Here is a 25,970-nt window from a genome sequence, read left to right on the forward strand (position 1 = left end):
GGATTTATGTCTTTTATCAATTCTGGAAAAATTTCACCTGTTATTTCAAACAATACTTCTCCCTCATTTTCTTTATTCTTATCTTCTAGAACTCCAATTAGGTATGTTAGGCTATCATATAATTCTTCATTTAAAAATTATCGATTTCATATTTTTTAGCATTGTGATATATTCTGTATAATTTTAAGATATTTTTCACAGTTCCCTAATTCTTATATCCCCATCCAGCTCACTATTTTACCCATTTACAGTTTTAAATTTTAAGATATATATATATATAATTATTATTTTTCTACTTTCTAGAAATTCTATTTTTTTCACATCATTATTTTCGATCTTGTCCCAGGTTTTAGGAGAAGTTTTCTTTCCAGGCATTAAGATTTTAAGGAGAACCAGATCAGGAGGTTGGTAGTGTAGTATCCAGTCAGTCTTTCTCTGAGTTTTACTATTGTCTTTCACCCTTATTCAAATAAATAGGCATTTTTTCTTGAAACTTATGCCCAAACTATCACTTTGTCCCCTTATCTGCATGGCAAAGATACATTGAATATTTAAAAAATCAACTCAGCTATCTCTTTTAATGGTATTTTTACTGATTTTATTGGAGAAAAATAATAACTGTTATGTTTGTTTCACCTGTACCAATTTCTTTCACAATACCATTGTGTATTGTACCTACCATGAAGTATATAAACTCTTTGAGGGAAGGAACTAAGTCTTACTGTTTTTTTGTGGCTCTAATAGCACAAATAATAATATAAATAAAAATATTAGAAATAATATTTATTGAGAACTTAATACATGCTTGCCAAACTCAAGAACTTTACATGTATTAATAAGTCACTCAAGATGCAGAGAGATTACATAAGATGGTGAAGTCACACAGCTAGGAATTAATTGAAACAAGATTTAAATCCAGGTGGTATGTAGCCCCACATACAAATTTTCAGCCTTTATCCAGGAAACTCTGCTTATCTGCTGATCCCCTAAATGGGAGCATCAGTAGCAGAGAGATAGGTTATACCACAATGAACTTGGTCTTGAGCATCCAACAAAGCTTATGGGGTGTGGCAAATGCTTAGGGAAGGACACAGCAGAATAAACAAAGGAAGGCCTCTAAGACAGAGCCTCCTAGGCTATTTTGTATGCAAGCAACATGAAGAGAGCAAAGACAGCATGAGGCAGCAGTTAGAATCATTTTCTGGGTACAGAGTTGGATGCATCAGCAGAACTGAGGCTCTACGTCTGCTTAAGAACAAGGCAAGAGTCAAGTCCAGAATTCAAAACAAACAAATCTGAAGGATCGGGTGGGCAAACAAGGCAGCAACCCAGTTATGAAGGTATCACTGCCTATTGAAATACTTTTGACTAGTGGAAACTGTTCTGAACTTCTCAAACACTTTCTATCCTTAAACCATCAGATGTTAGGTCCTCTAGAGAGATAGTATTCTTTGGGTCACAGTGGCAATAATAAGTATAATATTGTATGTTGTGATGAAATTAATCCTGAACCAGAAATAGCTTAGAATCAGAAGATTATCAACACTGTGCTTTTCAGCATTTCACCATTTGAATATTTCAGCCTGACTCTGGACTACCTCATTTCAGCAGACTAACATCTCTGATCTAAATGTGTAGTCCCCACGCTGGTCTTTAAAGTTTGAATGGGTGAAGTTTTCCAAATAAATGAGATGAGAAAAATCTTGAAATTTTTACATGATGATTTAGTTTGTTCCTTTTTATTTCTATTCCTATGACAGAGGGTTTTACTCTCCAATTCTTATTCCCAGTTCTATTTTTTCCTGCATGTGTAAAGGTGAAATAACACATTTACTTTAAATAAGCAAATGAAACCTAATTGACACCTCCCCAATTAGACACTTTTAGAAATGGACACCCTACTGTTTGTTGCTTTTTTTTTTTTTTTTTTTTGTCTTTTTGCCTTTTCTAGGGCTGCACCCATGGCATGTGGAGGTTCCCAGGCTAGGGGTCGAATTGGAGCTGTAGCCGCCAGCCTACGTCAGAGCCACAGCAACACAGGATCCGAGCCACTTCTGCGACCTACACCACAGCTCACAGCAATGCCTGATCCTTAACCCACTGAGTAAGGCCAGGGATTGAACCCACAACGTCATGGTTCCTAGTTGGATTCGTTAACCACTGAGCCACGACGGGAACTCCACCCTCCTTTAAAAAAAAAAAAATTGAGAAGGAGAGAGAATAATTTATTGAGGCTATTTTAGAATAAATAAATTTCATGCATTTCATATGATTTAATCAATACAGTGTATCAAATAGATTAACATGTATTACTGTGAAATGGTATAGTCTATATTTTAAAGTAGATATAAGATTTTAAATACCTAATTTCAAAATAATATGCTATTTTTTTATTACTCAATGAATTTATTACATTTGTAGTTGTACAATGATCGTCACAATCCAATTTTATAGGATTTCCATCCCACACCCCCAGCGCATCCCTCCACCCCCCGAACTGTCTCCTTTGGAGACCATAAGTTTTTCAAAGTCTGTGAGACAGTATCTGTTCTGCAAAGAAATTCAGTCTGTCCTTTTTTCAGATTCCACGTCAGTGAAAGCATTTGATGTTGGTGTCTCATTGTATGGCTGACTTCACTTAGCATGATAATTTTTAAGTCCATCCATGTTGCTAAAAATGCCCGTATTTCATTCCTTTTAATGGCTGAGTAATATTCCATTATGTATATGTACCACATCTTCTTGATCCACTCCTCTGATGGATTAAAGACCTAGATATAAGACCAGACACTATAAAACGCTTAGAGGAAAACATAGGCCAAACACTCTCTTACATAAATGACAGCAACATCTTCTCAGACCAACCTCTTAGAGCAAATAATACGCTATTAAAAAACATGGGTTAATTTATTTTATTGAAACATAGCATACTAAGTGAAACTCAAAATTAGCCTTGACATATAGGTTGAAAGAGACCCAGTAAACCAAATTAAAAGGTAATTTCTGAGTGGTTCCTTATTAGTGGAAATATATACATACATTCCTTGAGTTATAGGAAATATTCTTTGCAAGTGTTTAATACTTATGTTTGATTAGTTCCCCTTTTTCACTCACTTTCGCACATCCAGAAGCTTATTCTATATGCTCTTTATCATTTTTTTCAGAAATTAAGCATCCTTGGGTTAATTATGCTATTGAGAGTTCTTTGATGATTCAAAGACTTTTTCCCACCATTTTTTCCTTTGCTCTTCATCCAACAATAATTTTTTGCTAATTATACACTTTTAAAAAATTGTTATTTCCCAAATACGATTTTTTTTCCTACTGTAGAGCATGGTGACCCAGTTACCTATACATGTATACATTCTTTTTTCTCATACTATTATGCTCCATCATAAATGACTAGACATAGTTCCCAGTGCTACACAGCAGGATCTCATTGATAATCCATTGCAAAGGCAATAGTTTGCATCTTTTAACCCAAAGCTCCCAATTCGCCCCACTCTCTCCCCATCCACCCTGGCAACCACAAGTCTATTCTCCAAGTCCATGATTTTCTTTTCTGTGGAAAGGCTCATTTGTGCTGTATATTAGGTTCCAGCTATAAGTGATATCATATGGTAGTTGTCTTTGTCTTTCTGATTTACTTCGCTCTGTATGAGAGTCTCTTGTTCCATCCATGTTGCTGCAATTGGCATTCTTTTGTCCTTTTTTTATGGCCGAGTGGTATTCCATTGTGTATATATACCACATCTTCCTAATGCAATCATCTGTCAATGGACATTTGGGTTGTTTCCATGTCTTGGCTATCATGAATAGTGCTGCAATGAACATGCGGATGCATCTTTTCAAGGAAAGGTTTGTCCTGATATATGACCAAGAGTGGGATTGCTGGGTCATACGGTAGTTCTATGTATAGTTTTCTAAAGTACCTCCATACGGTTTTCCATAGTGGTTGTACCAGCTTACATTCCTACCAACAGTGAGGGAGGGTTCCCCTTTCCTCCACACCCCCTCCAGCACTTGTTATTTGTGGACTCATTAATGATGGCCATTCTGACTGGCGTGAGGTGATATCTCATGGTAGTTTTGTTTTGCATTTCTCTAAGAATCAGGGATGTGGAGCATTTCTTCATGTGCTTGTTGGCCATCTGTATATCTTCTTTGGAGAAATGTCTATTCAGGTCTTTTGTCCACTTTTCCATGGAGTTTTTGGCTTTTTTGCTGTTGAGTTGTATAAGTTGTTTGTATATTTTACAGATGAGGCCCTTGTCAGTTGCATCATTTTAAAGTATTTTCTCCCATTCTGTAAGTTGTCTTTTTGTTTTCTGTTTGGTTTCCTTTGCTGTGCAAAAGCTTGTCAGTTTGATTAGGTCCCATTGGTTTATTTTTGCTTTTATTTCTGATGCTTTGGGAGACTGACCTGAGAAAACATTTGTAAGGTTGATGTCTGAGAATGTTTTGCCTATGTTCTCTCCCAGGAGTTTGATGGTGTCTTATCTTATATTTAAGTCTTTAAGCCATTTTGAGTTTATTTTCATGCATGGTGTGAGGGTGTGTTCAAGTTTCGTTGATTTGCATGCAGCTGTCAGGTTTCCCAGCATTCTTGCTAAATAGACTTTCTTTTCCCCATTTAATGTTCTTGCCTCTTTTGTCAAAGATTAGTTGACCGTAGGTGTCAGGGTTTATTTCTGGGTTCTCTATTCTGTTGCATTGTCTGCATGTCTGTTTTGGTACCAGCACCACACTGTTTTGATGACTGTGGCTTTGTAATATTGCCTGAAGTCTGGGAGAGTTATACCTCCTGCTTAGTTTTTGTTTCATGGTTCCATATAAGTTTTTGGATTGTTTGTTCTAGTTCTGTGAAAAATGTCATAGATAATTTGACAGGGATTGCATTGGATCTCTACATTGCTTTGAGCAGTATGGCCACTTTTACAATATTAATTTTTCCAGCCCAGGAGCATGGAATATCTTTCTATTTCTTTACATCCTCTTTAATTTCCTGGATTAATGTTTTATAGTTCTCAGCATATAAGTCCTTTAGCTTCTTGGTCAGGTGTATTCCCAGGTATTTGATTTTCAGGGGTGCAATTTTAAAAGGTATTGTATTTTTGTATTCCTTTTCTACTATTTCGTTGTTAGTATACAGAAATGTGACTGATTTCTGAATGTTAATCTTATATCCTGCTACTTTGCTGAATTTGTTGATCAGTTCAAGTGGTTTTTGGGTTGAGTCCTTAGGGTTTTCTATATATGGTATCATGTCATCTGCATACAGTGACAGTTTTACCTCTTCTCTCCTATTTGGAAGCCTTTTATTTCTTCAGGTTGTTTAATTGCTGTGGGTAGGACTTCTGATATTATGGTGAACAATAGTGGTGAGAGTTGGCATCCCTGTCTTGTTCCAGATTTTAGGGAGAAAGTTTTCAATTTTTCTCCATTGAGTATTATATTTGCTGTGGGTTTGTCATAAATGGTTTGATTATGTTAAGGTATGTTCCCTCTTATACCCACTTTGGTAAGAGTTTTTATCATAAATGGATGTTGGACTTTGTCAAATGCTTTCTCTGCATCAATTGAGATGATCATCTGGTTTTTGACTTTTCTTTTTTTAATGTGGTGTATGATGTTGATTGATTTGCATATGTTGAACCATCCTTGTGAACCTGGGATTAATCCCACCTTGTCATGGTGTACGGTCTTTTTTATATGTTATATGCTGTGGTCTGGACCTTCTCCCGTGTTCCTTCTGACATGGTGTTCCCCTTCTCAGTCTGTGGCATACCATTCCCCCGCCCATGGTGCACTGTTCTTTAGTCCCTCATGCTAACCCTACACAGCCAGCCCCAGTCCTCTCCTTGGGACTTACCTCTGGAACCTGAGTCTCAGTGCCCAGCCTCCCCCTAAGTGTTTCAGGCTGAGGTGTCCTGGCTGGTGGTTGAGATAATCTTTGCAGCTCTCACTCTGCTTTGCTGTTCTCAGTCCACCCGCTACGCTTCTGCATTTTTCAGCGACTTTGAGGTCCCGCCAACTCAGCTGATCTTTCCGTCAGTTAGGTGGCTTCCCAGAATGTGTGTTCCTTTTCTCTTTCATGGCTCACTCTCAGGAATGCTAGTCCCGTCCTGATTCCTTCTCTCTTCTCTTTCTTTTGTTCTACCCAGTTATGTCAAGAGTTTCTTGCCCTTTTTGGAGGTTTAACTTCTGCCAGCAATCAATGTGAGTCGCTTTACATGCAAATGTATTTTTTTGATGTGTTTGTGGGAGAAGGTGAGCTTCACCTCTTACTCCTCCGCCATCTTGCTCTGCCCGCATAACACTTTTAATATAGACATTATCTTTCAAAAATACAGATGTGACTTTATTTATTTAGATGCTATTTGTTTTTTTATTGCAATATAATTTTTTGTTTTTTGGCTTTTTAGGGCCGCACCTGTGGCATATGGAGGTTCCTAGGCTAGGAGTCAAATTGGAGTTACAGCTGCCAGCCTACGCCAGAGCCACAGCAATGCCAGATCTGAGCCACATCTGAGACTTACACCACAGATCCCAGCAACACTGGATCCTTAATCCACTGAGCAAGGCCAGGGATCAAACCTACAATTTCATGGTTCCTAGTCAGATTCATTTCTGCTGAGCCACAACAGGAACTCCTTTATTGCAATGTAAGTGATTTGCAATGTTGTCTTAGTTTCAGGTGTACAAAATAGTGATTCAATATTTTTATAGATTATACTCCTTTTAAAATTATTAAAAATTTATGCCTATATTTCTCTGTGCTGTATTATATATCCTTGTTTCTTATCTCTTTTGTACATAACAGTTTTTATCTTCTTAATCCCATACCCCTCTCTTGCCCCTTCCCCTTCACTCTCCCTGCTGGCATCCACTAGTTTTTTTCTATATCTGTGAGCCTCTTTCTATTTTGTTATATACATTTATTGATTTTATTTTTTTAGATTCCATTTATGAGTGAAAACATAGTATTTGTCTTTCTCTGATTTATTTCACTAAACATAATTCTCTCTTGGTCCACCCATATTGTTGCAAATGGCATAATTTTATTCTTTTTATGGCTGAGTAGCATTTAATTGTATGCATATACCACATGTTCTTTATCCATTCATCTGTTGATGGACACGAGTTGTTTCCATTATCTTGGCTATTGTACATAATGCTGCTAAAGCAATCTTAGTAGCATGTTCTCTGACTTCATACTATACTACAAAGATACAAAAATCAAAACAGCATAGTATGGCACAAAAACCAACACATAGATAAATGGAACAGAATAGAGAGCTAAGAAGTAAACCCCTGTGCCCATGGTCAATTAATCTGTGACAAAGGAAGCAAGAATACAGTGGAGAAAGGACAGTGTCTTCAATAAGTGGTATTGGGGAAACTGGACAGCTACATGTCAGAGAATGATATTAGAACATTCCTTCAAACTGTATACAAAAATAAACTTAAAGTAGATTAAAAACCTAAATATAAGACCTGAAACAATGAAAGTCTTAGAAGAGAACATAGGCAAAACACTCTTTGATATAAATAGTAGCAGTATTTTTTTTAATCCATCCTCTAAGGCAAAAGAAATAAAAGCAAAGATAAACAAACATATCTAATTAAACATTCAATGGTATTTTTTGATAGACATCTCTTAGTCAAAGTTATGGGCATAGGTTACCATTTTGATTATATATTCATCTCTATGAAACTTGGTGTCATGTGTTTTAGTCATTAAAATAAATCTGATATGTGTAAATCAGGGTCACAGCAAGAAACAGATGATCACTCAAAAAGGGTGATAAAAAGAGTTTAATGAAGGGACTTTTTTAAAAGTGTAGGCAGGATAAAGAGTAATCAACCAGGGTTAGTGAAATCCCAGAAACCTGCAACAGCCAGAACCTGTCACTACTCCTAAGCCTAAAGGAGCAAGGTGGGGAACAGTTAATGGAAACTGGCAAGATGTATGGCTGTAGAAGAGCAGGTGACAAGAGTTTTGGTCTTTGATAGAGGATCACAGCCATAGCCAAACTATGACCCAATAAGGGCCATGTCTCTCTCCTCCTCTGTCATCTCATTAGTTGAACTCAATAGGAGGCTAGAAGGCGAGGGATCCTAGTGATGCAGTTTGTAAAAACATAGAGTGTGGTGAATTAGAAGGAAAGGTGAATCTGTAAGGGTTAGTGGAGGATTTATAGCACATCAAACTATTTTCATATATAACACCTAATAAAAAGGCAGAAAAAATGGTTACTTTTTAAACATAATATATAAATGTTTCTAGGGAAGAAAAATTGATTAGAAAATGAACTGCTTCCTCTTCTGTTAAACCAATTTAAATACAATGGGAGTTATCAAAAGGACATGAAAAAGTTTGAATTTTCCTACTCACAGGATTACTGTTAGATTTTAGTTTTTAAAACTAGAAAATTTACTCATTCCATTGATGGCTGTGCTCAAGAGTTATGGTATATCAGAAAAATGTATTTTTTGTTTTGCATATTCATAGAGCTAATGATGTTTACAAACAATTTTAGAAGACATTTCTGTGGGAAATAGTTACTGTTACTCTGTCCCAGGGCCATCGTTTATGTCAACATTTTTCAAATTACAAGTCACAAGCCATTTTTAAATCTTGAAATAAATTTAATGGGTAGTGACTAAGAGCTTTAAATGAAATAATATACTCTGGAACAGAAAATATCAAAGTGCATTGTTTATAGAAAGAGTAACTGCTGGTTGGTGAAACTTTTGTTTTGATTTTACGTAAATGAGTATGTGATAGTGTTGGGATATATATATATCTCACTGTGGGCCATGTTCCCCCCAATTTAAAACCTTGTCCTACACTATTTACTGGACTCGATCATCTTATAAATATTCACCTAAGAGTAGAACAAGAGTTAATTGTATTGAAAGGCAAAGTAATATATTTATGTCTTCTTTCCCTACACAGTGCTAAAATTTATACCTAGATAAGTAAATACATATGGAAATTAGGGTGCATTAATGTACTTGATGTTCAACAAATGCAAAGAATGTAACAGTAAAAATGAAGTAAAAATTTATGTTAGGGCTCTGTTTGGCTCTAATCCTAACCCTAACCCTACCACATAGACTGGCACTCAGTGCCACATGTCCCTTTGCATTTGCATCACACCTCATGTTTACTTGCCCTTGGTAATAAGGGAGCAGGAAATACTTGTTAAAAAGCCTTGAATAATATTGAAGTGATCTTTTGAATTATAACTAAAGTGGAGGAATTTCAATGAATGCATCATTAAAACGTATTTTAGCTGAAATTTTTAGCTGAATAGATCAAACGTCTGATGTTTCTGTGGAACATCCAGAGAGTATTTAAAGAGGATGATATGAAAGTGCAAAATGAGTCACTTACGTTGAGTTATATTAATATTATTTTAGTTTCTAGTTCTTTTTCTTTTAAAGAAAAATTAAAATTAGGTCAACAGTTTTCAGAGCATGCCATTTGAGATATAATGGAATAGTGCTCCTTCCGACCTTTGAACAAGGATGCATGATTTAGCTTTTGGCTTTCTTCCTAACAACACCCCAGAGGGCAGAATTGTACTCTAATGTGACATATATTTGAAAATGTCTCACACAGAGGATAAATTTGATTTATAAATGTATCAAGAACAGATTCAAAATAGGTTGAAACTTGCATGCATTTGGCTCAGGAAAATTATGTCTCATCTTATTTTTTTCTATTGCTAAAACCAACAGATTTTTTTAAACTTTACCAAACACAAGAACAATGGGCTCTGAAATCCATCTTCATTTTAATTTTTGGTCTCATTTTCTCTCATTTATAATGTAGGTTTCTTTAACTCTGATTTCAAAGACTTTGCCCTGACTTGTGTCAGCACAAGTTGTCAGAAAGACAACAGGACCACAGGCTATAAAACATGTCCTTTTGCTGTGTATTTTACTGTATTTGAAGCATATGAGATCTGATCTTTTTAGGTTGAAATATGTCTGTAATCCTACAGTTGAAAGTTCTTATTTGCAAAACATGGAGGATAAGTCTCTATCAGAATTATGTTCAGGAATTAAAATGCTTTCAAAGAAGACATGGAAAACTTTTACTTTTCTAATAGTCATTTACTAGAATAGCCTTAGAAATAGATCTTGAAAAATTCATTCAATTTCAATCTACCTTTTCATTTCTCCTTTTGTGCTGAGTGCTCACTTTTAAGGCAATTTCTACATAGGTGTTCATGAAAGCTCTAAATAATTCGTAATTCATTTCATTCAGTGTTTTGTTTTTTGTCTATTCTTGCATAGTCAAAATGGATTATGCTCACACCTCCTCCATTATTTTATTGAGTACCAAACCAGTGAATGTATTGTTTTGAGTATGTGTAGAATGTTTAAAAGACAGAGCCTATGCTCAGCTCTACTAAATAGGCAAAAAAATTTATGGAAACTGAATGAAGGTTCAATGTACAAGATTATAATTTACAGTTTAGTTTGAATAAAATTCATTATACTTAAGCAAAGTAATTAGAGTTGTAGTTTACCTAATAATTGCTACTAATTGCTTTCAAGAGATTAGTTACCCCCAACACCATTTATAATGGCAGTGGAATTATTTCTCCCTGCCATAGCATTAGTGATGTTAATACTAATGATTTTCATATTTTCCATATGTAGTTCAAAATGTCATCTTATTAACAGGAATTTTTTATCAGAGATAAAAATGCACGTTACTAAATTGACAGGATAACTGTTTGTTTTCTATTTTTCATCTCACTAACAAATGATGCCAAATGGAATGTTTGACTGCTTTCAATATCATGGAAAATCAAATGGCATTCCTTCTCTGAAAATGTGGTCAAATTAATTTTAGTCTCCCTTTTTGTAAACTAACACCTGATAATCAAATAGAATAGTCATGTATAAGTAGGTTTAAATTACTGAATTAAGTCCTTTAATGATTAGATCATATTAAAGTTTATCTGATGAAATTAAGAGAATATATTACTATCATTTCTTCTTTCTCCCCATTTCTATAGAGAAATGATGAAGAAGCAGTTGTGGATAGAGGTGGAACTCGTTCAATTCTCAAAACACACTTTGAGAAAGAAGATTTAGAAGGTAAGACTATTTCGGGAGAGGGGATAGCATTGGTATTTCAGAGAGATGTGAAGTTTGTTATAATATGGAGAACTGCAAAAGTTGATATCAGAATAATGGTGGTGGTGGCAGAGGGTGAGAAGCATTAACTCATTCAACATGTATTGAACTTTTATATTGTTGTAGTATGTTGTGTGCCAGTCTTTCAATAATCCTTGCTTCAAAGAATTACAATTAACTGGGGAATAAAAAGACGACATTAATGACAGAGCAGCATATTGGGTGGTATGTGAGAGGGGAGGAGGGGAAGGGCCTCTAACTCAGCCTATGTCGTCAGAGTAGGCTGTCACCAAAAGGGAGTTAAGGACAGGTGGTATTCTAGTTTTACTTAGATATATGTGGGAAAGTGTTAGAGGCATCATTTGTACGTGTTCTCTTCAATAGGAAGAAGCTCCTTTTCAATAGGGAGGTGATATGGTCCAGCAACAGGTTAAGTGTAGAGACTCTGAAACCAGACTGTACTGAGTTCAGATATCAGTTCTGTCCCTGGAACCTTCACCCAGTTATGCAGCTTCTCTTTACCTCAGTCTTCTCTGTTGTTAAAAAAAAAGAGTAAGAATGGAATATATTTCATAAAGTTTTTTGAGAAATAAGGAAAAATACTTAGAATAGTACCTGGTATAAGAATTATATAAGTATTGACAATTATTATCACACCACAATTTATGTATATACACCATTAGTTCAATTTAATTTTTAACAAGAAATTATTACTCGTGAGATAACAAAGTATATGATATTTTTAATCTTTTTTTTGAAAAGTGAAAGCAAGTCATCTTAAGTAAAACTAATTCGAGATAGCTCTTAAAAATCCACTGCAGCTGAAAAATAAGCGTTTATTCCTCTTAACAATTGCATTGTAGCCACTTAAATTACAATTAAATTTATTGTTCTTGGGTTTTATCTTTAGCTACAATAATTAAATAATAGGAGAGTTAATATACTATTTAGAGACAACTTTCAACAAGTTATATCCACTCTGTACTTGACATTTTGCTCGAGGCACAGAAAACACCCAAGATCTGGAAAGGTTGTACTTACTGGGCAGGTATAGCAATTTGTTATGCTATACATAGTCACTACACTAATTGAAGGGAACATAAAACCTGAAAAACATAACTTATGGATAATATAAAACTAATTTTTCTTAAAAATCGTTCAAAAAAAATCAAATAAGTGGATGAATATATGGAGCATAGAGCATTTTTAGGGCAGTGAAACTAGAGGATTAAGATGGCAGAATAGAAGGACTGGAGCTCAGCTTCTCTCCTAAAAACAACAAAATTACAACCAAATGCTGAGCAATCTTCAACCAAATGGACTGGAAACTTTCAAAAAGATACCCTACTCCAGAAGACAAAGAGGAGGCCACATCAAGAGGTAGGAGGGACGATTATGTAATATACACAACCCTGCACCTCCTGGGTGGGAAGCCCCACAGACTGGAAACTAACTGGTTCACAGAGACTCACCCACAGGAGTGAGAGCTCTGAGCCCCACATCAAACTCCCACGTGTGGGGATCTGGCACTGGGAGAAAGAGCCCCTGGGGCATCTGGCATTGAAGGCCAGCGGGGCTTGTGTGCAGGAGCTCCACAGGACTGGGGGAAATGGAGACCCCATTCTTGAAAGGCACACACAGACTTTCACATGCACTGGGTCCCAGGGCAAAGCAAAGGCTCCACAGGAATCTCGGTTGGACCCAACTGCAGTTCTTGGTGGATCTCCTGGGAAAACAGGGGGTGAATGTGGTTTGTTGTGGGGGAAGGGCATTGGAGGCAAAGCTCTTGGGAGTATTCATCAGTGTACCTTTCTCTGGAGGTGGCCATTTTGGGAAAACCTGGCCCCACCCATCAGCACTGAGAAGTCCCAGGCCAAACAACAATCCAGGTGGGATCAGAGCCCCTCCATCCTTAAACAGCCTGCCTAAAGACCCTCCAGGCACACAGCTGCCTCTAATCTCACCCAGAGACAAAGCCCCACCCACCAGAGGGATAGGAATCAGCCCCACCTATCAGGGAGCAGGCATCAGTCCCTCCCATCAGGAAGCCTACAGCAAGCCCCAATACCAACTTCAACCACAAGGGGGGCAGACACCCAAAGCAAGAGAGGCTACAACTCTGTTGTCGGCAAAAAGGTCACCACACCAAAAACCCATAAAAATGAAAAGACAGAGAACTATAACTCAGACGAGGGAGAAAGAAAAAACCCCAGAAAAAATGGCTAAGTGATCAGGAGATTCTCAGCCTCCAGGAAAAAGACTTTAGACTGTTGATGCTGAAGATGATGCAAGACATTGGAAATAAACTGGAAGCCAAGATGGATAATTTACAGGAAACACTGAGCAAAGAGATACATGATATAACACTTAAGCAAGAAGAGATGTAAAATACAGTAACTGAAATAAAAAATCCATTAGAAGCAGCCAACAGCAGAGTACAAGAGGCAGAAGAACAAATAAGTGAGGAGGAGGACAGATTAGTGGAAATTATGGATACAGAACAGAAAAGAGAAAAAAGATTGAAAACAAATGAAGAGTCTCAGAGAACTCTGGGACAACGTTAAACGCACCACCATCCGTATTATAGGGGTGCCAGAAGGAGAAGAGAGAGAGAAGGAGACAGAAAAAATATTCAAAGAGATAATAGCCAAAAAGTTCCTTAACATGGGAAAGGAACCACTCACTCAAATCCAGGAAGTGCAATGAGTAGCATATAAAAGAAACCCAGGGAGGAATACCCCGAGACACATATTAATCAAATGGACCAAAATTAAAGACAAAGAGAAAATACTGAAAGCAGCTAGGGAAAAGAAACAAAGAACATACAAGGGAATCCCGATAAGGTTATCGGCAGATTTTTCAGCAGAAACTCTGCAGGCCAGAAGGGAGTGGCATGATATACTTAACGTGATGAAAGGAAGATACCTCCAAGCAAGATTATTTTACCCAGCAAGGCTCTCATTCAGATTTGAAGGAGAAATCAAAAGCTTTACAGATAAGCAAAAGCTAAGAGAATTCAGCAACACTAAACCAGCTTTACAACAAATTCTAAAGGAACGTCTCTAGGCAGAAAAGAAAAGGCTGCAACCAGAAACAAAAATTCCACAAATGACAAGGCTCACCAGTAAAGGTATATATTCAGTAAAGATATGAAAACATCCACACACAATTATGCCACCAAAATCAGAAATCGTGGGAAGAGGAGGGTACAAATGCAGGACACTGGAGGTGCACTTGCAATTAAGAGACCAACAACTTAAAATAATCTCATATATATATATATGTATACTCATATATATATATAGACTCATATCAAAACTTCAGAATAACTGCGAACTAAAAATCTGCAGTTGATACACAAATATTGCAATGAAACTATTCTGTATGATACTGTATGATAATGGTAGATATATGTCATTATACATTTGTCCAAATTTTCATAGTATATACCAGACCAAGAGTGAAGCCTAATGTAAACTATAGGTTTTGGGTGATTATGATGTGTCAATGTAGTTCATCAATTTTAGCAAATGTACCACTCTGCATGGTGTTAATAGTGGAGGAAACTATGTATGTTGCAAGGGTGAGCAGGGGCTATATGGGATCTCTGCTTCTTCTGTTATATTTTGCTGTGAACCTAAGATTTCTCTAAAAAAAAAAGTCTATTTTTTAAAAAATAAAATCTCCACTAATTTTTCTTTATATTTGGAATGCTATTATATTACCTTTTTTAGCAGTATATTTACTATTTTATTTACATCATACCATGACAAGCTATGTGTATATTTACTAGACTGACATAGGAAAACCTAATAAAGCAAGAATTTAGCATAGAAATTTACTCAGTTCCAGGTAATAGCCACCTTGGGTTTAAAGATTATGATTGATAATCCATATAAAAATAATTGGAAGTTAACAGGTGGTATTTAAAAAATAATTACAGTAAAATACTGAATGGTCCCTTTGAATGGAAAACACATAATACAAAAATAAGATTTAATAATGTCATTTTAATTATTATGTCAACATGTATTACATACATTTGCTTTAACTGAGCATGGTTAGGAAATACACATAGTGTACAATGCTTATTAAAAGATATTTCTGATCAACTAAACACAATTAGATAAATCAGATTTTTTTCTGTTTGCTGATGTCTATAGTGAGTATTTTTATCCCAGAATGAATACTTGTGACTAAGTTACTGGTGATTGAAATTAATATCGTAAAATGCAAATGTAGCACTATATTTTAGAATTTTGAAAGTAAGAACATCCTTATTTATGTTGACTTTCTAAATATTTGCTCTGCTCTTAGATCATACTAAGTAGACAAACATTCTTGCATTGAGGATGCTGTGGAGGATTCTGCTGTGATGCATGCAAAGAATTAATAGCTCTGTTACCGGTTCCCAGGTTGATTACCCTGCATCAGAAGTAATGTAGGGGCAATGAGTTGGATGTCATGGTTCAGGAAAATTCAACAAGTAGTGTAACATAAAGTCAGAGAGTGCCAGAGAGAGGTGGCATTACTGAGGGTAAGATGGTGGTAATTTCTCTTTTTGTCTAGTTAAGAAAAGACCATAGTTCCACTTTTCAAGAGCTTTAGTAATATGAATAAAGCATAACAAGAGATATTTATTTTAAGTGAAATAGAATTGGGAATTGCTATTGAATACAAACACACATTTTATAAACTTATCTTTCAATTAAAAATTTTAATTTGAAAATTAGTGTTTCTCAAAACTTACATGTACATATTTAGCTAATAAAAATACTGGTAAAATCCAGCACCATGAGTACAGTTTGTAGAAATGCCAGGTGGTTAAAAATATCTATAAAGTCTCAGGTGCAGTGTATTTAATGGAAAATGATCATCTGACTAATATTAACAGCTTGATGTAGTATATAATATATTGACATATAGATTTTGATGAATGATACGTCAAATGTGTAATTTTCTCTCTCCAAAGCTCTTTCCTCTTTTGTTTTACATGTATCTTGTGCCATTATTCTCTCTTTTCTTCTCCCATTATTTAAAATCAAGAGCATGCAATTGTACTAGATTTTATTCACCCCCTATTTTTATTCAGTCAGTAAGTTATCTGACTTTGTCTCAGGCTTTATCTCCCTATCCTTTCCTTTTCATTTTCATTGCCACTGCTCTAATTCTTTCCCTCTCTGTATATTGTGTTTTCCCCCACAATCCACCTTCTGAATATTGCCAGAGTGTTCTTTCCAAGCATACTGTGGTAAAAATGTAGTGAGCAGCATTGAATCTCTACAATTAGACCACATCAGGATTCTGAGTAGAGCAAACATTGTTGTACTTAACCCATTTAATTTTTGCTCTCCCACATCCATTTGAGATTAGTGCTGTTTAAAGTATAAAATTAATAAAGGAGGAATTCATTAATATCCTAAAAAATCTTTCTAGTACTTGACCTCTGATACATGTGTAGTAGATAGAATAGCCAGAAAACACACAGAATGCTCAGTTAAATTTGAATTTTAAACAGTAGATAATTTATAGTGTAGATATACCATACAGTATTTTAATTTATCATTTTTTATTTGTTATATATGGAAACCATAGTGGTAGTTGTTTTGATGAACCACTAATATCCTCTCTCAAAGAGTGAGGCACATATTTCCCCAGTTGCCATTGGTTTTTGCATGCTGTTAGCTCACAGATATGTTCTTCCCCAGAAATCACCTTCAACTGAAGGGAATGGCATACTGCATTCAATAAATAATCAACGGGAGTTCCTGTCATGGCTCAGTGGTTAACGAATCTGACTGGGAACCATGAGGTTGCGGGTTCAATCCTTGGCCTTGCTCAGTGGATTAAGGATCCGGCATTCCCGTGACTGTGATGTAGGCCAGCGGTTACAGCTCCGATTAGACCCCTAGACTGGGAACCTCCATATGCCGTAGGAGTGACCCTAGAAGAGACAAAAAAAAAAAAAAAAGACAAATAAATAAATAATCAATGAAGGAATATAAATGCCCAGAGTCTTGCCTCAATTTGGTACAGTTTTGAAGCGTTATGTCAGCTTCAGAGCCTCCTATGTAGTCAACTGTGGCCTTTATTGCAGATGTACCATAATTCAGCTTCTACCAAATGCTGCAGCCCGTATTTCCTCACAGGTGTTACTACTGACAGTTCTCTTTAACAACCTCCCTGAACAAAAATCTCTGAGTCTGTTTCCTGAGGAATCTGACCCACTCTGTCCCTAAACTCTGTCCCTAAAGGCCTACTTGGTAGTTGGCAAGACCATCACATTGGTTTCCTAGCCTGTGGGGTTAAGAACTATTGTAGTGGGTGAGAAGGCTCTGAAAGTAATTGCCTTGGCCATGATATTAAATAAAAATCACTATTGTACATGATAGGAAATTGCTGAAATTAGTGCCATCTTTAAAGATTTAAAGTATGCATGAGTCTGACCGCTATAGAAACTTTTCTAATCCTAGAGGATGGTGGTGGACTACTGCAAACTCTACCAAGTGGTAGAATCAACTGCAGCTGTTGTTTTAGATGTAGAATCTTTTTAAAGCAGGTTAACATGACCTTAGGTACATGGTATGTAGTTGTTGATTTGGCAAATATACATATTTTTTTTCTCATACTACCGCGGAGTATCAGAAGTAAACATTCTCTTGGGAAGTATAATGATATACATTTACTGTCTTGCTCCGAGGCTGTGTTACCTCTCCTAACCTTTATTATAACAGAATCCAAAGGGATTTGGGTTGAGTGGATATTCTTCAGAGCATCATGTTGGTTCACTATGTTGATCAAATGAAGTGGCAAGTATGTGGGGCCTTGAAAAGACAAATGTGTTTGAGAATCTGTTTCCTAGCAAATCTGACTAAAGGACAACATTAAAGAGTGTGCAACACTGTCCTGAGCCTGAAATTCCAGGGTGGATGGATGGATGGATGTAGAGGTGGGGTCAGATTCCACATGGGCCCAATAAAAATAACGAAGTGCCTCTTCAGTTACTCCTAATTACCTCCATTCTCTCTTCATCGTTCACCCCTTTCAAGCTTTTCTCAAAATGGATGCCTGCACTTAAAAATATTAATGAATATTTTATTTTTTCAGATATTTCATTGTTATATTTTCTGCAGGTCTAAGAATAAATTAATAGGTCACCAAAAATAGTGTGTCATATTATAATTAGATGTAATAAAAAGAAAAAAATTCAGTAGCTAAAGATGATATGCTATTATTTTAGCCACTTTGACTGAAACAATAGATTGATTTCTAGTCAAGGAAATTCTGTCAACTGGATTTTTTTTCCTAATGATTAAAAAAAAATTGTGGTTAAAAATGCATAACCTAAAATTTATCATCTGAATCAGTTCCAAGTGTATCATTTAAGGTTGGTTACAGTGTTGTGTAACCAATCTCCAGAACAACTTCATCTTGGAAAACCAAAACTCTATAAAAACAACAACTTGGAGTCTTCTCATGGTGCAGTGGCTTAGGATCTAACGTTGTCACTGCAGCTGCTTTGGTTGTTGCATTGACACAGGTTTGATCCCTGGCCTGGAAATTTCCATATGCTGCGTGTTTAGCCAAAAAGAAAAACAAGCCCCCCTCCCCCAAAACGCCAACAACTCCCCATTTCCTTCTCCTCCTAGCAACCACCATTCTACCTTTTGTTTCTAAGAATTTGATTACTCTAGAAACCTCATATAAGTGAAACCATGCAGTATTAGTCTTTTGTGACTGACTTATTTCACTTAGCTTAATGTCCTGAAGGTTTATCCATGTTGTAGCATGTGTTAGAATTGTTTTCCTTTTTAAGTCTGAATAATGTTCATTGTATGTTTATACTACATTTTGTTTATCCATTCATCTGCTGATGGATATGACTGCTTCCATTTCTTGGCCCTTGTGAATAGTACTATTATGAACATGAGTGTGCAATATCTCTTTGAGACCCTGCTTTCAGTTTTTTTTTGAGTATATACCCATAAGTGGAATTGCTGGATCATAGGGTCATTTTGTTTTTAATTTTTAGAGAAACTGCCATACAATTTTACCTTGCAGCCAAAACAGCATGCAAACACTTGAAATTTTCCAATTTTTAAAAAAATAGTAGCCATTCTAATGGATGTGAGGTGATATATCATTGTGGTTTTTTTTTATTGTAAATTTTATTTATTTATTTATTTTTCTCCATTGTACAGCATGGGGACTTAGTTATACTTACACGTATACATTTTTTTCCCCACTCTTTGTTCTGTTGCAATATAAGTATCTAGACACAGTTCTCAATGCTACTCAGCAGGATCTCCTTGTAAATTCATTCCAAGTTGTATCTGATAACCCAAAGTTCCCAATCCCTCCCACTCCCTCCCTTTCCCCCTGGGCAGCCAAAAGTCTACTCTCCTTGTCCATGATTTTATTTTCTGTGAAAATGTTCATTTGTGCTGTATATTAGATTCCAGCTATAAGTGATATCATATGGTATTTGTCTGTCTTTCTGATTTACTTCGCTCTGTATGAGAGTCTCGTTCCATCCATGTTGCTGCAATTGGCATTCTTTTGTCCTTTTTTTATGGCCGAGTGGTATTCCATTGTGTATATATACCACATCTTCCTAATGCAATCATCTGTCAATGGACATTTGGGTTGTTTCCATGTCTTGGCTATCATGAATAGTGCTGCAATGAACATGCGGATGCATCTTTTCAAGGAAAGGTTTGTCCTGATATATGACCAAGAGTGGGATTGCTGGGTCATACGGTAGTTCTATGTATAGTTTTCTAAAGTACCTCCATACGGTTTTCCATAGTGGTTGTACCAGCTTACATTCCTACCAACAGTGAGGGAGGGTTCCCCTTTCCTCCACACCCCCTCCAGCACTTGTTATTTGTGGACTCATTAATGATGGCCATTCTGACTGGCGTGAGGTGATATCTCATGGTAGTTTTGTTTTGCATTTCTCTAAGAATCAGGGATGTGGAGCATTTCTTCATGTGCTTGTTGGCCATCTGTATATCTTCTTTGGAGAAATGTCTATTCAGGTCTTTTGTCCACTTTTCCATGGAGTTTTTGGCTTTTTTGCTGTTGAGTTGTATAAGTTGTTTGTATATTTTACAGATGAGGCCCTTGTCAGTTGCATCATTTTAAAGTATTTTCTCCCATTCTGTAAGTTGTCTTTTTGTTTTCTGTTTGGTTTCCTTTGCTGTGCAAAAGCTTGTCAGTTTGATTAGGTCCCATTGGTTTATTTTTGCTTTTATTTCTGATGCTTTGGGAGACTGACCTGAGAAAACATTTGTAAGGTTGATGTCTGAGAATGTTTTGCCTATGTTCTCTTCCAGGAGTTTGATGGTGTCTTATCTTATATTTAAGTCTTTAAGCCATTTTGAGTTTATTTTCATGCATGGTGTGAGGGTGTGTTCAAGTTTCGTTGATTTGCATGCAGCTGTCAGGTTTCCCAGCATTCTTGCTAAATAGACTTTCTTTTCCCCATTTAATGTTCTTGCCTCTTTTGTCAAAGATTAGTTGACCGTAGGTGTCAGGGTTTATTTCTGGGTTCTCTATTCTGTTGCATTGTCTGCATGTCTGTTTTGGTACCAGCACCACACTGTTTTGATGACTGTGGCTTTGTAATATTGCCTGAAGTCTGGGAGAGTTATACCTCCTGCTTAGTTTTTGTTTCATGGTTCCATATAAGTTTTTGGATTGTTTGTTCTAGTTCTGTGAAAAATGTCATAGATAATTTGACAGGGATTGCATTGGATCTCTACATTGCTTTGAGCAGTATGGCCACTTTTACAATATTAATTTTTCCAGCCCAGGAGCATGGAATATCTTTCTATTTCTTTACATCCTCTTTAATTTCCTGGATTAATGTTTTATAGTTCTCAGCATATAAGTCCTTTAGCTTCTTGGTCAGGTGTATTCCCAGGTATTTGATTTTCAGGGGTGCAATTTTAAAAGGTATTGTATTTTTGTATTCCTTTTCTACTATTTCGTTGTTAGTATACAGAAATGTGACTGATTTCTGAATGTTAATCTTATATCCTGCTACTTTGCTGAATTTGTTGATCAGTTCAAGTGGTTTTTGGGTTGAGTCCTTAGGGTTTTCTATATATGGTATCATGTCATCTGCATACAGTGACAGTTTTACCTCTTCTCTCCTATTTGGAAGCCTTTTATTTCTTCAGGTTGTTTAATTGCTGTGGGTAGGACTTCTGATATTATGGTGAACAATAGTGGTGAGAGTTGGCATCCCTGTCTTGTTCCAGATTTTAGGGAGAAAGTTTTCAATTTTTCTCCATTGAGTATTATATTTGCTGTGGGTTTGTCATAAATGGTTTGATTATGTTAAGGTATGTTCCCTCTTATACCCACTTTGGTAAGAGTTTTTATCATAAATGGATGTTGGACTTTGTCAAATGCTTTCTCTGCATCAATTGAGATGATCATCTGGTTTTTGACTTTTCTTTTTTTAATGTGGTGTATGATGTTGATTGATTTGCATATGTTGAACCATCCTTGTGGACCTGTGATGAATCCCATGTGGTCATGGTCTACAATCTTTTTGATATGTTATTGGATTCAGTTGGCTAGAATTTTGTTGAGCATTTTTATGTCTATATTTATCAAAGATATTGGCCTATAGTTTTCTTTTTTGGTGGTATCTTTGTCTGGTTTTGGAATTAGGGTGATGGTGACGTGATAGAATGTCTTTGGGAGTGTTCCTTCTTCTTCAACCTTTTGAAAAAGTGTAAGGAAGATGGGCACCAGATGCTCTTTGTATGTTTGGTAGAATTCACCTGTGAAGCCATCTGGTCCTCGACTTCTATTTGTAGGGAGTGTTTTCATGACGTATTCAATTTCATTCCTAGTGATCAGTCTGTTCAGTTGGTCTATTTCTTCTTGATTCAGTTTTGGCAGGCTGTAAGTCTCTAGAAAGTTGTCCATTTCTTCTAGGTTGTCAAATTTTTTGGCATATAACTTTTCATAGTATTCTCTTAAGGTTTTTGTATTTCTGCAGTATCTCTTGTGATTTCCCCTTTTTCATTTCTAATTTTGGTTATTTGGGTTCTTTCTCTGCTCTTCTTAGTGAGTCTAGCCAGAGATTTGTCAATTTTGCTTACTTTGTCAAAGAACTAACTCTTGGTTTTATTAATTTTCTCTATTGTTTTTTGAAACTCTATTTTAGGAGTTCCCATTGTGGCTCAGTGTTTAACGAATCTGACTGGGAACCATGAGGTTGCGGGTTAGATCCCTGGCCTTGCTCAGTGGGTTAAGGATCTGGCATTGCTGTGAGCTGTGGTGTAGGTTGCAGACATGGCTCGGATCCTGCATTGCTGTGACTCTGGCGTAGGCCAGTGGCTGTGACTCTGATTCGACCCTTAGCCTGGGAACCTCCATATACCATGGGTGCGTCCCAAGAAATGGCAAAAAGACAAAAAAAAAAAAAAATCTCTATTTTATTGATTTCCTCTTTGATCTTCATGATTTCCTCCCTTCTGCTGACTTTAGGTTTTTTATTGTGTTGTTCTTCTTTTTCTACTTCATTTAGGTGGTGGGTTAAGTTGTTGATTTGAGTTTTTCTTCTTTTTTGAGGAAGGCCTCTATTGCTATGAATTTCCCTCTGAGCACTGCTTTTGTGGTGTCCCATAGATTTAAAAGGTTGTGTCTTCATTATCATTTGTCTTGAGGTATTTTTTAGTTTCCTTCTTGATTTCCTCATTGACGCACTGGTTTTTTAGTAGCATGTTGTTTAGTCTCCATGTAGGCAGTTTTTTCTCATTTCTTTTCCTGTAGTTGATTTCTAGTTTCATATCATTGTGGTCAGAGAAGATAATTGAAATAGTTTCTATGCTCCTAAATTTGTTGAGGTTAGCTTTGTGCCCCAGTATGTGATTGATCCTTGAGAACGTTCCATGTGCAATTGAGAAGAATGTATATTCTGAGTTTTTTGGATGTAATGTCCTGAAAATATCAATTAAGTCTAACCTTTCTATTGTGTCCTTTAGGATCTCTGTTGCCTTATTGATATTCTGTCTAGAGGATCTGTCCATTGATGTGAGTGGGGTGGTAAAGTCTCCTACTATGATTGTATTCCCATCAATTTCTCCTTTTATGTCTGTTAATATTTGTTGTAGGTATCTGGGTGCTCCTATATTAGGGTCATATATGTTGATGATAGTAATATCCTCTTCTTGAATGGATCCTTTTACCATTAAATAGTGTCTTGCTTTGTCTTTCTTTATGGCCTTCATATTAAAGTCTATTTCATCTGATATGAGGCTTGCAACTCCTTCTTTCTTGTCATGTCCATTGGCATGAAATATTTTTCCCACTCCCTCACTTTCAATCTGTATATGTCCTTTGTCCTAAGGTGAGTTTCTTGTAGACAGCAGATTGAAAGTTTTTGTTTTTTATCCAATCAGCCATTCTGTGTCTTTTGATTGGAACATTCAGTCCATTGACATTTAAGGTGATAATTGATAGATGTTTATTTATTACCATTTTAAACCTCATTTTCCAGTTGATTCTATAATTCTCCATTCTTCCTTTCTTTTTTTGGTTGGATGGTCTCAATTTATTTTATGCTTGAGTATTTTTCTTTTCATTTTTTTGTGAATGTAATGTTTTGTTTTGATTTGTGGTTGCCCTGTTTTTTAAGTATGCTAACCCCTTCCGATAATTGTGTGTTTTAGCCTGATAGTCCTGTGGGTTCAAACATTTCATTACCATACTAAAATTTAAAAAAAGATAATTAAAAAAAGAATCTATTTATTTCCCTACTTCCTTTGCCTACTTTTATGATGTTGATGTCTCTTTTTTTCTTTTTAATTTTATTTTGTTTTAAACATCTTCATGATTAGATCTGTATGCCAGCTTATTTGAGTGACTACTCTCTGATTGTGGTTTCCTCCATCCTAGTTCTTACTCCTTTTTTTTTTTTTTTTTTTTTTTTTTTTTGATTTAGAGAAGCCCTTTCAATATTTCTTTTAGAATGGCTTTTGTATTGCTGTATTCTTTTAGCTTTTGTTTGTTGGAAAACATTTTTATTTCCCCTTGTATTTTAAATGATATTCTTGCTGGATAGAGTATTCTAGGTTGCATATTTTTTTTTTCCTTTCAGTATTTTAGATATCTCTTGACATTCCCTCCAGACCTGTAGAGTTTTTGTAGAGAAATCAGCTGATAGCCTTATGGGAGTTCCCTTATAATTGACACTTTGCTTTTCTCGTGCTGCCTTTACGATCCTCTCTTTATCATTAACTTTTGCCATTTTTCTTATAATGTGTCTTGGTGTGGGTCTATTTGTGTTCAACTTGCTTGGGGCCCTCTGTGATTCCTGTATCTTGAAATCAGAGTCCTTTAGATTTGGGAAGTTTCCAGTGATAATTTCTTTAAATATATTTTCAATCCCCTTATCTTTTTCTTCTCCTTCTGGAATTCCCATTATGCATAGATTGGCCTGCTTTATATTATCCCATAGGTCTCATATTGCTTTCATTTTTTTTTTCATTTGGTTTTCTGTCTGCTGTCCTTATGAGGTGATTTCCATTATTCTATCTTCCATGTCACTAATTCATTCCTCTGCATTATTCATTCTGCTCTTTATTGCCTTAAGCTCAGTTTGTATCTCTGCAAATGAATTTTAGAGTTTTTGTTGGCTCCTCTTTATATTTTCTAGTTTCTTTCTAAAGGAGTCTGCATTACTGTTCATATCCTCTCATAATCCCTTCAGTATTTTCACTATCTCCTTTTTGAACTCCAAGTCTGTCAGACTGCAGGGGTCTGTGTCATTGTTGACTGCTTTAGGTGAGTTCTCCTGTTGGTTTAACTGGGAATGGTTTCTGAGCTTCTTCATCTTGTTGTTATTTTCTTTTTTGTGGTGAAGTTGCACTCCCTGTGGCCAGGCAGGGTTTGCCCTGGCACTGCTGTGGAGTGTTTCCTCAGGGCTGGCTGTGTTGGCTGGCCTTCTTTGAGGCAGCAGGGGCATTTCCCAATGGTGGGTGGGACTAGCAGGGTCACTCTGAAGCAAAGGATGACTTCCCGAGGGCTGATGGGACTGGCAGGACCGCACTGTGGTGGTGGTGTACTCCCTGTGGCCGCACAGGGTTTGCCCTGGCGCTCCTGTGCTGCAGAGCTCTTCCTGAGGGCAAGCAGTGCTGGACGGCTTGCTCTGCTGGAATGCAGTGCTTCCCGTCATTGTGGTTTTGATTTATCTTTTCCTAATAATTAGTGATGTTGAACATTTTCTCATATTTTTTGGCCATTTTTGTATCATCTTTGAAGAAATGTCTATTCAAGACCTTTGTGCATTGTTTAATTAGGATTTTTTATGTTTTTATTGAGTTGTAGGAGTTCTTTATATATTCTAGATATTAATCCCTTATCAGATATATAATTTGTAAATATTTTCTCTATCTTTAGATTGCCTTATCACTTTGTTTACTGTGTCCTTTGATTCACAGAAAGTTTTAATTTTTTGATAGTCCAATGTGTCAAGTTTTATTTTTGTTGCCCATGCTTTTGGCGTTATTTCTAGGAAATCCTTGAAAAAACCCAGTGTATTTCCTTCTAATTTATAGTTTGGGGTATTACACTTAGGTATTTGGTCTGTTTTGAGTTAATTTCTGTATATTGTATAGAATTACTGTACTTTCTATCATTCATATTCCTTTGTTGCCTAACTTTACACTTGTTATAGCTTTCTTTCCTTCCCACAGGTTAAATTTTTCTCCACATCATTGATATATAAAGAACTTACTTAGTGAGAGACTGTTTGTTTTCCATATTTTAAGCATGTATTTCTA

General features: G+C 36.1%; 1 protein-coding gene across 1 annotated transcript in view; it reads left to right on the top strand.

The window, feature by feature from the left end:
- SLC4A10 (solute carrier family 4 member 10) overlaps positions 1-25,970 on the top strand; it is a 312,403-nt gene that overhangs the window by 96,388 nt on the left and 190,045 nt on the right. Inside the window, 1 exon segment of the mRNA XM_021075903.1 lies at positions 11,043-11,124. Coding sequence (XP_020931562.1) covers positions 11,043-11,124 — 82 coding nt within the window.

The sequence above is a fragment of the Sus scrofa genome, chromosome 15 (genome assembly GCF_000003025.6).
Source record: "Sus scrofa isolate TJ Tabasco breed Duroc chromosome 15, Sscrofa11.1, whole genome shotgun sequence".
In the NCBI taxonomy this organism is placed as follows: domain Eukaryota; kingdom Metazoa; phylum Chordata; class Mammalia; order Artiodactyla; family Suidae; genus Sus; species Sus scrofa.